The sequence below is a fragment of the Rhamphochromis sp. 'chilingali' genome (assembly GCF_963969265.1).
Source record: "Rhamphochromis sp. 'chilingali' genome assembly, chromosome: 6".
Taxonomy (NCBI): domain Eukaryota; kingdom Metazoa; phylum Chordata; class Actinopteri; order Cichliformes; family Cichlidae; genus Rhamphochromis; species Rhamphochromis sp. 'chilingali'.
The window spans coordinates 39,288,967-39,301,718 of record NC_137933.1 but is presented as its reverse complement, the minus strand read 5'-3'; the positions used below and the strand labels follow the sequence as shown (position 1 = coordinate 39,301,718).

General features: G+C 41.3%; 1 protein-coding gene across 1 annotated transcript in view; it reads right to left on the bottom strand.

Moving 5' to 3' along the window:
- Positions 1-12,752, bottom strand: part of LOC308397943 (neural-cadherin-like) — a 348,547-nt gene that overhangs the window by 118,793 nt on the left and 217,002 nt on the right. Inside the window, exon 26 of the mRNA XM_080884232.1 lies at positions 4,997-5,274. Within this exon, the coding sequence (XP_080740358.1) occupies positions 4,997-5,274 (278 nt within the window). The remainder of the gene's footprint in view (positions 1-4,996; positions 5,275-12,752) is intronic.

Here is a 12,752-nt window from a genome sequence, read left to right as displayed (position 1 = left end):
TGTCCTTTTTCAGTATAGGTTTGATTACAGCAGTTTTTAGTGATTCTGGAAACACACCTGATAATAAAGAAAAGTTGACGATCTGTAACAGGTCTGACTCTAAAGTCTTTGAGACCTTTTTGAAAAAACTTGTTGGCAGGACATCTAAACAGCAGGAGGAGGAGTTCAGTTGACCTAAGATGTCCTCCAGGTCTTTGCTGTTAATAGGTTGAAACTGTTTCATGGTGTTTAAACAGTTTTTTGGTGGACACAGTACATATCCTGGATCTGCTGTTGATGTACCAATTGCTTGTCTAATTTTTTGGATTTTTTCAGTGAAGAATTTGGCAAAGTCATTGCAGGCCATGGTTGAATGAAGTTCAGCTGCCACTGGCACAGGAGGGTTTGTTAGCCTGTCAACTGTAGAAAATAAGACCCGAGCATTATGGCTGTTTTTAGTGATTATGTCAGAGAAGTAGGACCTCCTTGCATTCCTCAGTTGTAAATTATAATTGTGAAGTTTCTCTTTATAAATGTCATAATGAACCTGGAGGTTTGTTTTTCTCCATCTGCGCTCAGCTTTCCTACACTCTCTTTTTTTCATTTTTCACCAGTGTGGAGTTTCTCCATGGAGACTTTTTCCTTTCAGAGATAACCTTCACCTTAATGGGAGCAATAGTGTCCATTACATTTAACATGTTAGCATTGAAGCTATTGACGAGCTCATTGACTGACCCTCTGGGCAGGTCAGGTGTTAATGGGAAGACCTGGTTAAAAATTGCACTACTGTGTTCAGTTATACACCGTTTTGTGATCACTGTTGTTGATATATTTGTGTGGGCTGAGATTTTACTTTCAAAGAAAACACAGTAATGATCAGACAGGCCCACATCAGACACAGTAACCTTTGAAATGCTCAGGCCTTTGGAGATCAGTAGGTCAAGAGTAGGTCAAGAGTGTGTCCTCTATTATGTGTGGCCTCTGTTACATGCTGAGTCAGCCCAAAGTTGCCCAGAGTGTTACTCAGGTCTTTAGTCCCTTTGTCCTGAGGGTTGTCCACATGAATGTTAAAATCCCCAGCAATAATTACACAGTCAAAATCAACACAGATCACAGACAGCAGTTCACTGAGGTCATTAAAAAAGTCTGTGCAGTATTTGGGAGGCCTGTAAACATTAAGAAACACAACTTTGGATGGGGCCTTCAGCTGCAAAGCCACATATTCAAAAGACTGAAAACTTCCAGGAGATAGCTGCTTACATTGAAATGATTCATTAAATAAGACAGCAACCCCTCCTCCTCTCCTGCTCGCCCTGACCTCACTGATAAAACTGTAGTTAGGAGGGGTCGTCTCGATGAGAACAGCTCCACTGTTACTTTGGTCCAACCAAGTTTCAGTTAAAAACATAAAATCAAGGCTGTGCTCAGTGATTAAATCATTAATTAAAAATGTTTTCCCAGCTAGAGATCTAATGTTTAATAAAGCCAACTTAAGTGTTTTAGAGGTATTACTTGTCCCCTCGTGTTTGGGAGCAGTCTGTGGCACACGAGGTATGTTTACTATGTTTAAAGATCTTTTAGAGTGCAGCTCTCTGTGTTTTGACCAGGCCACATGTCTCCTGTCACCTAAAAGTACAGAAATTTTAAAACCTTCTAGTAAACAGGGTCCCAGCTTCTCCTGGGAAAAGTCATCACTGCCATAATCCTCACAGCCCGGACCCTTCACACATCACGCATCAGACTGCGGAGACAGGGCATGAAGAGGAACTAAGGGGGGCGAGGCTGGGCAATGTGACTTCGATTGCTCTGTTGAGGGTGGGGCTCGATGGCGAACCTTTGGCCGCTCTGGTGGGGGGTTTATGGGGGACAAAAAGGGAGATCTGAGCCCAGCATTGACCCGCTCCATCATCTCCTCAGTGAATTTCAGGTGTGGGGAGGAGGGAGAAAGGGAGGGGGAGGAGGGTGATGGCCTGTCAGGGGTTTGGGGGACTGGGGAAGGTCGTGGTCCCTTGTCCTGGTCGTTGGTGTTGTTGAGAGAGTTGGAGGCAAATAGGGACCCCTCTTCTTGCCTTAGATGTCTCTCCTTTCTGAGGCTCTTCCTCAGATGCCATGGATGTCTCTCCTTTCTGAGGCTCTTCCCGGGTGGGGGCAAATGGAGCTCCTCCTCAAGGTTTCTGCTGGGCTTTGTCTGTTCTTGGAGTACTGTTTGTTCCTCTTTATGAGATAACTCCTCGTTTATCTCAGCCTTGGCACCAAGCACGGATGGATGACGTATGGAATAAAACAAGTTGGAGGTGAACAGTTTCACCCCTGACTTGTTAAAATTAAATCCATTTGCTTTGAACAGATGCCTGCGTTCCCAAAAAATATTAAAGTTGTCGATAAAGTGCACTGAGTGGTCAGCACATGCTGATATAAGCCATTTATTCAGTGTAAACAACCTGCTGAATCTCTCGTCTCCTCCTCTGACCGGCGGTACAGGTCCACTGATGAATACAGCTGCATTCAGAGAGTTTACAGTATTTAATAATCCAGTAAAGTCCCGTTTCAGAACCTCCGACTGTTGTTTGGACACATCGTTTGACCCTGTATGCAGAACAATGTTTGTCACAGTTGGATATTCATCTGCAATTTGAAGAATTCTCTCCTTCAGGTTGTTGACCATATCGTTAGGAAAGCAGAGGACTTTAGTGTTCTTACCGCACATCCTTTGTACATCCTTTACGGCAGAGTCACCCACAATCAGAGTTTCAGGCCTAGCCTTTAGCTTTCCCTGTGGCCTTTCACTTTTCAACAGATTTTCAGACCTTATTTCGCTGCTTTTAGATGGATGGTTGTCCGATATAGATCCAGGGTCCTTTGATAGTGGAGCAAATCTGTTCTGCAGTTTCACATTCAGTTGTTTTGGAGGTTTGTTGTTAACCTTCCTATTCACGGTTGTCCAGTCCTGTTTCCTCCCGTATACAGGGGTAGAAAAGCTTCTCTGTCTCGTAGGAAGTGAAGGCCAGTCGGTTTCAGAGATTTCAGCTCGCTGTGCCCTGCCTGTGATACGTCCTCCCCCTTCCAGGAGACATGATTTATGTCTTGGTTTTGCACCAAGACAGTCTAAGGGGGGATTATCACTTGAGGATTTATAATAATGCACAGAGTCTACTTTCTTGGTCATGTTATCTGTGCTCCTTAGCTGTGTACTAGCTTGCTCATCGCCATTGTTTTGAATCAAAGGCAAGGTTGTTTCATTTCCACACAGTCCATTTACCTCCACGTTTACTTCTAAGCGATGAATTTTTGTCTCCAGTACTGCAATCTTCTGCAGGAGGCTGTGGTAGTCATCTGTGGAGAGGGAAGGCATCTTGTTGCTAGTTAGCCTAGCGGTTAGCACCTTTCCAGGCTATTGAGGCTGCTCGGTGCCCAGACGCTGTAATCAGGCTTCAGCTGTGTCTAGGCCACAGACACACGGAGCGCTGAGGACAAGGTAACCATAAAATGTTGCTGTTTCTGTTAAGAACACTCTAGTCCTAATGATCTACAAGTGTCCAGAAGTTATCGCAGGTAAGCTCACACGGAAAAAAGGGAAAAAATCAGCATAAAAATCAATAAAAATCAATATAAGAAGCAAAGCATTCAAGAGCAAAGAGATGAAGCGTCCACACTCACAAAGGGGAGGAGCAAGACGAACTGCCAACTCTTGAGCCACGATCGCCCTAAGTAGGAGGATGTATAGAATACCGCAGAGCAACTGGACAAATATATATGACTCTGATCCTCCATCGCCATGTTTTTTTTTGTTTTATGCAAGCATCTTATTGATTTATCATTATTTAGTTCAGTTAGTGGCCTTCCTTCCTGAGAAGTTAACTTTCAAAGAATAATTAACTTTCACAATGCAATTAAAAAAAAACTGAACCTCTTTGCACTTGATTAGTCACAGTGTATCAGCAGTTGGCAAAACCCAACAAGACATAAGATACAATTTAAAGAACGTCTTTTGGGCTTTGTCCTGATAGCTCCCCTAAAGCTATGCTAATTTTAACTATTATTTTATTTTTATTATTAATATTTTTCTGTTACTGTCAGTCATTTTCTGTTACCCCTCTGAAATGTTGTAAAGACAGTGAGACATTATCTCTGTAGTTTTTATATCAATATTTCCATTTCAACAGAGCGGTGAAAATCTGCACAAATATAAGGACGTGAGCTGGAGGAGAAAATGAACGGTAAAATTAATAACAATAAACCCTTTTGGTCGCAAAATATGAAAAATATCATGAAAATACACATGCATAAAAACAAACAAAATGCTCCTCTACAGCAAAATAATCTTTAAAAACACAATGTTTTTTTTTTCATTTCCAAATCACATCTCCAGTTATTCCAAATGACAGTGAACATCTCACTTTGCCACCTTCCTAAACGAAAATTTGAGATTGATGAGAAATAAAGGTCATTAAGTGACATGGATGAGGGCACAGTCAGAAAAGCTTTTCATCTAATTACACTTTATATTTAGGCACAAATGTAGTGATAGGAGAAAAATTGCACTAGTATAAGGCCAGTAATGATGTGCACACTGTGCAGCCCATTTCGATTTTTACAAGTACTGCATGAATGTAATAATTTATCATGTTTACTTCTGCAAAATTCTGCAAATGAGTGAAATTAAAGGGAATTTATTACTAACCTGAACATATTTCTAAACAACTAAAAACAACCTGCTAAAGTTCGTATGCTGCTACATTAGGACACTCAGCAACAAGATTTTGTGAGTGTCATAATGAAACTGTGAAGGTTGAACAATTTGTTGCATTTTGAAGTTAATTTTCAACATGATCAGTAATCTCAGTGTACTTAATATTGTAAACTACAGACTATACAACACTGCAGATTGAAATCCCAGCAGTGTAATGATCCCATATGAGGAGCATTGCAATGGTCTACCTTTCGTAGACCATTGCAATGACAGCTGGGATGAGGTAGGAAAAGAAGATTAAAAACAAAGCAGAGGAAAACAACTCACCTGTAGCCATGCTGAGTGTCCACGCACACTCCACCGTTGTAGCAGGGGTTTCTGGGATATGTGGCACAAGGCTGATGGGACTGTTCTCTGCCTGGGCAGGAGCACACCGCTGTGGATTCAACTGTCACAGACACAAGACTCATAGTCCCACAATCCACCACTGTGGGCGTGTCCCGCACGTTCAAAGTGTTGGAGCAGCCACCTGTCCCGCCACACTCGGAGCTGGGACACTCATCCACCCGGACCTGGAACACGCTGACCTGCAGGAAAGACTGGAGCTGGATGGAAAGAGAAAAAGAGAGCACTTATCAGGCAGACTGTCATGTCACGGTAAAAGCACAGGGTAAAATTTTAGTCGAACTTTTATCTCTCCAAGCACAGCAGGCATCGTAATGGTATGAATTTTTTTTGGACATCTACTTCTGAGTCTGTAAATAGCACAACAGGGTGCATTTCCCTTTGCACAGACATGAACTGGTAGGAGATGCTTTAGAGAGGCAACAAAACCTCACCCACTTCCCGCACATAAACAGTGCCGACTGGGCTGAATCAATGGACAAAGACGAGTAACATGGACCTTTGTCTGGTAATGAACCCAGACCTCTGCACTTTGCCATCTACGATGTAACACAAAAACATTAACAGCTACATACTGAAACACCACTTGGTCTCTTTAATAGTTCCTCACAGAATATGCCTACTTTTCTGAGAATATGCTTGCGCTTTCTGCACACCCATCCAAGCGCTTAAATTGTATGGTAAGTACTGACAGTGTTGACAGCTTTCACAATGAAGCAGCTGCAGCCACGATCACATCAGCCACACTCAAGAATAACATGTGGCTGAGGTCAGGTTTGACTAAATCCTTTGAGTGTGTGTGTGGGATAATGTTGGCCTGACTTTTGTATAAAGTGAGCTATTTATAATTTGAAGTAAAGTTTAAAGTTAGTTTGACAAACTTTAGCTCTCAGTACAACTTACTATTATGTAGGTGAGAAGTAATTAAAGTAATTACACGGGTAAATGTAACCCAAGTTTAGTCGTTAGATGTCAGCCCAAATCGGGAAGCAAAATCTGTGTAACACCAGATGAGTGAAGGGGTCTCATACATTCAGCTGCACCCTGATTACCTGATAATCTACTTTGATTGACAGCTAGATGTATTTGTGGAGCTGTGTGCCAATTTAAATAAAAAACATCAAGAATGTAAAAACTGATTTCCTTGGAAACAGATGAGTAAAATTAAGCTTATCTGTTATGCCACGCTGGCTGCAAATCCCTCGACTTGCAAGAGAAAATGAACTGATTCCAAACCAGCTTTAATGTTAAAGTGTTTGGACTCTTTTGCCATAACCGATCGAATTATGCTGCAGCCTGTGTACCCGTTAAAGTATTTCAATGTGTATTATGTTTACTGTCTAGACCAAAAAGTCCTGATTGAATCTTTTCAGTGAAATAATTGTAGTTATATATAATTTTCTGATCAAGTTATTTTTTTTCATTTTCATGTAGATGTAAGTTGGACATCTGATGTCTGACTGGATGCACAACCAGTTGGGAACAATGTTGATAAGAGCAAACTCGGTGTGTGAATGTGTTCGGATTACCGAAGGCTGTTCAAGTAATTGAGTTATTTTTCTGCGCTGGCTCCTGGAAAAGTGGGCTAAACGGTGATGAAGCAGAGGGGAAACTATGACTCTCCAGGTTGAGCAATTTGATAAAGTGATGTGAAAGAAAATTAAATGGAAACTGTATGTTGTTTGTATGCTTTTGGATGAGTCGACTTTCACTGGTAAAGCTGACAAAGGTCAACTGAGTTTGTGCACACATTTGTGTGCTCATGAAGAGGGGCGAGCACACACATACAGACATACTGGGGGTAGATGGTACTGAATATGAACGCGGGTCGCTTTATGCTCAATATTCCAGGCAGGCTGGATTTTGGTCAGTGTGAATCGATCGCACTGATTAACCAGGCGGTGCTGCAGGGACTGTAACTTTGATAAGGATTTTGTTTTATGGATCAGTTATACTTCTGACTGATGTCTCATAACATCTGACGTCATTAGCAGTAATGTCCTCCCATTCAAAACTCGCTTCTTTCATTTAAACTACCTGTGTCATTAATTTTTGTACTTCATAGCAACTCAGACACAAATGCTTCTCTTCATTGGTTTCTCTCATCTAATGCTGCTGAAGGTATATGCATTCTTACAGCAAATTAATTTGAAAGGAGGTTGGCTGCATGAGAGCTCAATAAAAGGGGCCTATAGATGATCACACACATATATATAGCTATGGATATCTGAATCCCATTTCCTGTGCCCTTGGTCTGTGTCACTGTGCACTGTATCATGACAGACTATTAGCCAAACATGGTTTGGCAACCCTATCTATCTGCCAGGAAATCATATAAGAAATGTAATTTCTATATACAAAATTTGCAAAAGCTCATTTGGTTTGCAGGAAACATTATGCAGGTTTTTTAATCAACATGAGGAAATGTTTTTAATGAACCTGTTGGCATGTAGCAAATATATTAAAGCTGAACTTATCAATGGTTCCAGTGTTGTTTTCCTCCAGGCACACTCTCAAATTTTAAGTGTACAATATCCATTTGTATGTTTATGTTGAGCGATGTGCAGCACCTTGTTAAGGCTAAATAAAAATAGCAGCCTGGCTTTAAAGGAAAACTTTCGAGTGACTCGAGTTGTTATGTATATTTAAATGGCCTGCATTTGTATAGCGCTTTTCTAGTCCATAGGACCCCAAAGCGCTTTACACTACATTCAGTCATCCACCCATTCACACACACATTCACACACTGGCGATAGCAAGCTACATTGTAGCCACAGCTGCCCTGGGGCGCACTGACAGAGGCGAGGCTGCCAGACACTGGCGCCACCGGGCCCTCTGACCACCACCGGTAGGCAAACACGGGGTTAGTATCTTGCCCAAGGATATTTGGCATGCAGCCAGGATGCAGCCTGGGATCGAACCACCGACCTTCTGATTAGTGGCTGACCTGCTCTGCCACCTGAGCTACAGCCACCCCTATATTTAATTAAACAAGACATACGTATGCAACTTCTGGACACTGGTGGAAGAGCTGTTGGCTCTGTATGCTCAACATTTACAAAAATAGCAGAATGTGTGCAATGGTGTACCATATCAGTCATCATATCTTGACAAGATAAACAATAACTGACATATTCCTCCACTGAAATGAATGTAGTTAGTACAGTAATGAGGATGCTTTTGGTCCTCTCCAAGGTTTCTGTTAGAGTAATAAGTGAAAACAATTTAAGCTTTACAAAATTTTATGTTTCAAGCTGTGCCTTTGATCTCAAAAAATATATCTGAAACACAGCATGCAACTCGGATTGAACAAAACGGCATCTGCTGTGTACTGTGTACCATTGTGACATCGTAATGGAATCCAGCAGGGGCGAACGTTTTTGAGTGTAGCTGCTAAAAAGTTCTAATTGTCTTGAATATTTGCTGGAACTGGAGGGCAAACGTCATCCTTTGCAGTAGACTGAAACGTGACCTGCATAAGAGAACTACATGTGCTGGTTTCTACAGCTTAGATGTTCAAACATTTTTACAAACGGTTAAGATGACATGGTTTGAACTTGGTGGAGAGCGGTATAAATGGAGGTGCGAGACAGAGACTGTATGTTTGTATGTATTCAGTTTAGCAAAAGTGTTTGCGACACACTGAGCACATAAATCAAATTGTGAGAGGCAGACTATGCCGCAGGGAAAGGAGAGAAAGGGGTACAATGGAGAGGGGAATGCCAGACACAGGGAGTATGAGGAGGAGTAAGATATCTGGGGATAAGGTGCTTTGCGGTGGAGTCAGAGTCATGCTGGCTGTCAGTTGGTTCTTAAAGCAGTGGGTGAGCTGAAAATAACTTTGTAATAATTTTTGTCTGCTAGCGTCTTACACAGCCATGTGTGCAGGAAATCACTACATTGGTCTCGTCCTATTCAACGGCACCAGATGGAGGGCTTTGCTCATTCTAGTATTTCTTGTTACTCTGGCACACCAACAAGGCATTTCAAAATACTCACAAAAGAAGAAGAGATTTGATGTTTCCCTCTCTCTCATCCAATATTTCTTATTTATACATAATGCACAACTTTTTAAACTTCTCTGCAGTTGCAGCGTGCGCCGATCTGTCATTCTTTTCTAAATCATTTTACTTTGAAAGACATTTATTTTAAAAGAACACTACTGTACTCTCCATTGGAGTTTGCATCCCCAGGAGCCTAAATGGCTGCACAGACATGAGCGTGCTCCATCTTTTGTATCTGGTCTCCATTGAGACATGCACTGAATTTCAAAGGCAGAACAGTGTGTATAGCAAGGAATAAAGGACCAAAGGGATCTATTGTTCCTTGGACTATTGTTCCACTGCATTAAGAAGTTCCCTCAGTCCTCTCCCCTGCCCTCGGGGCCACATTACTATAATGACAACATGAACCTTGGTATCTGAGCACCATACCGATGATTTTTTTTAAAAAGTCAAAAACCAGTGTAGTATCATTAGCAGTCAAGTAGAGCGTGATGGATTGAAAACACTGACGGATAACTTCCATTATGGAGGTAGAGCAAGCAGAAATAGAGAGGGTATAAAGACTATATTTTTTAAAAACCCTCCTACTTCTGAGGCATTACAGGAGAATTGAGAACATTAATAATAAGAACTGCTTCATCTTCTACACCCCCCCTCCTTTCCCTCTTTCTTTCTCATCCAGCTCCACCCCCTCACAATCTCCCCCACCCTCCCCAATCTCTCCGACTCTCGTTCATCCTCTCTCGCCACGCTTCACATCTCATTCTGATCAATGTCTTCTCCGGAGAACCTGGCTGAATTCAGATGAAAAGCTCCGCGCTCTCCTCACAAATCACACCTGAAAGCCCCGGCTACCTCACCACTTACACATCTTTCTCTCCCTCTCTGCTTTCCTCATCCTGGAAACTTATTAGTACACTTGCAAATCTTTCCATCCTTTGATAGTCACGTGAAACAACAAGAGGTTAACTGAAAAGAACGTGGCTGAGGGCTGAGTGTGGCGAATGACCTGAGCTGACCACCGGGACCACAGCTGGATTCTCACGGTTTTCTCCCTGACAGACACGCACATGCAAATCCAAACTAGCTCATCTTTCCCTCCGAGGACACCAGTTCAGCTCTCTGTGCTGTGAAATGCATACAATTCAACGTCTATGGTTCAGGCTCTCTCAAACACACACATGCACACACACAGGTCCCCTACTTCCATTCAGACTTCTGAAACGTGAAATGAGGTCTGACTGAAGCCAGCGACCAGGGGGCATTAGTGTGATATAGTAAAATGTTTGTTTTTTACCAACTCCTTTTCTGCAGTGGTGGAATGCATTTTTTTAATACAACCTTTCCTTTCTATAAATGTAATTTAGAAATACAATATACGATTAAATACAGAAATATAACTGTACACAACAAAGTACAGCTCTGATTCCTTTTCTCTTTTTGTTGTTTCCCCCCTCTTCCTCTCTTTTGTGCAATAGCCAGAGTACTGAATTACAAGCATACTACACACTGTGTATTTCTGTTAGAGTCAAATTAAGCTGGATTTAAATGGATTTTCCATACTCATGGACCATGAAGTATAATATATTTTCTTTTCCTGGTTGGCCCAGAAATAATCCAGTACAACGGTCAAAATCAGGTCTCACCTTCCCGTGTCCCACATACCAGAAATGATTTGAATTCTTACACAAGGCTGAGGTAAAACTTTGGACACCATAAATGGCATCACACAAAAAAGGGTTTTAAACCAGAAGTGGATTGTTTGGATAAATATACTCATCCCCGGTGTTACAAACTGGGAAGGCTGATGCAGCAAGTCAAGTCCTAGTGCTGAACTGTTTAAAATGTACATGTGTATATCCAACACACTGACATGCTGTTCAGTACATTAGTACGGGAGGCCAAATGCAACATAATTATGCATGTTTATTTGGTTCAAAAGGCTAAGATAGGGTTGAGTATAAGCAAAATAAAATGGAATGCAATAACATTCAGGACTGAACTCTCTCTCTCATGAAATCATGTTTATAGAAATGTCAAACAAGAGGACAAGATGACCTTGAGCTCAGGAAAGCAACATCTGTTCTAAATGAACCACTAACAACATTTTTGTATCATTTTTTCTATTTAAATTAACGAGATAGTTTAAAGTAAGGACATAAACCTCATTCTAGAAACATACAGCCTGACCATTAAAAACACTACATTCCCTTTTCATTTCCTTTTCATGTAAATAAGCACAAGTGTAATCACGAAGCTCACCGCCCGTTCACAAAGCAGATGACGAACAACCTGAGATGATGGCTCAGCGGCTTTTCCACATTCAGTCAGTCTACTTCAATCACGCGTGCTTTACAATTTACAGATCACAGTGAAACAAACAAAGACAAAAATACGCTTACGGGCAAAGCATTTTAGAACAAAACAACAGCATTTCTTTCTGATTCACACAAACAGTGGAGATTTAGCATAATGCTTTGCAACAGCCCAGCATTTAAAGGCACAATAAAAGGTTTTCACAGGACTCGATGTGGTGTGTGAGAAATTAAATACACCTTTCCCCTCTTCTATATGTGGACAGGTATCAGCCTAATCAAACGTAGCTTAATAGGTAATTGTGAATAAGTGTGACCACTTTTATAAAAACAGAAGTCTTTCCAGGAGTGGACGTTCCAATGAATTCACCCCGAGCTCCGACCATGCAACACTAAGCAAGCAGTAAAGCGAAGCTGCTAAACAAGAGTGAGCCAAAATACCTCCACAATGATGTGGATGTGGTATGGGACTACTTTTATAAATAAAGGTTAAATTAAAAATGATCATGAAGGAAAGATGGCAACCACACAACCACATTTATGACATTAGTGAGTTTAATAGAAACATGTAACTAAATAATAGCTTCTCGCAATTAGCAAGTGTTGCCCTCTTTACTGAGACAAAGATATATGATGTTTCAGGAAGCCACTATATAGAAATCAAATGCCTATAGAAAGGTTAACTCCAGTATTTAGCTGTAACTTCTTCACAGTCCATGTGATCAGTACACTTAATGCTGAATGTGACCAAGTTAAAAACACAGTTGAAAAGCAATCTGCTGGAGAAAAGTGCAAACACTGAACGCCCTTTTGAGAAACACGCAAGATGTGATCACACCCCGAGGTGTTTTCACACCTGCTGCGCACAGAGTGGTTAAATTAAACTCTACATTGTTTACAGCAGATCTGGTTCATTTGGATACACGAGAACGGTTCGACCAAACACTTGTGTTGTATTACCAGCTGATTCCAGCCTAAAAATTTGTTCTCGAATCAGGTCCATGTCAGACTCAGTGTTGCACAACAGTATCATGGGCTTTTTGCTTTCAATCTTGATTTCCTTAAGGTTTCAAAAAATATATGAACTGTTTTCTTAAACTATTAAAGGCAAATTTTGACATGAACAGACTGAGTGAAATCTCAGCATGCCACTGTCAATCAGACAATCAGGAGCTAAGTAAAACTGCTAATCACCTCATGAACCTTGTAATGGAGCCTAGTGATAAGGCCAAATATTACTTAATATTCTCTGCTTTTTGTTTTTCAGGCTTCTTCCCACAGTCCAAAGACATGCATGTTAATTTAATGGGTGATTCTGAATCGGCTGTGGGTGTGAACGTGAGCTTGAATGATTGTCCG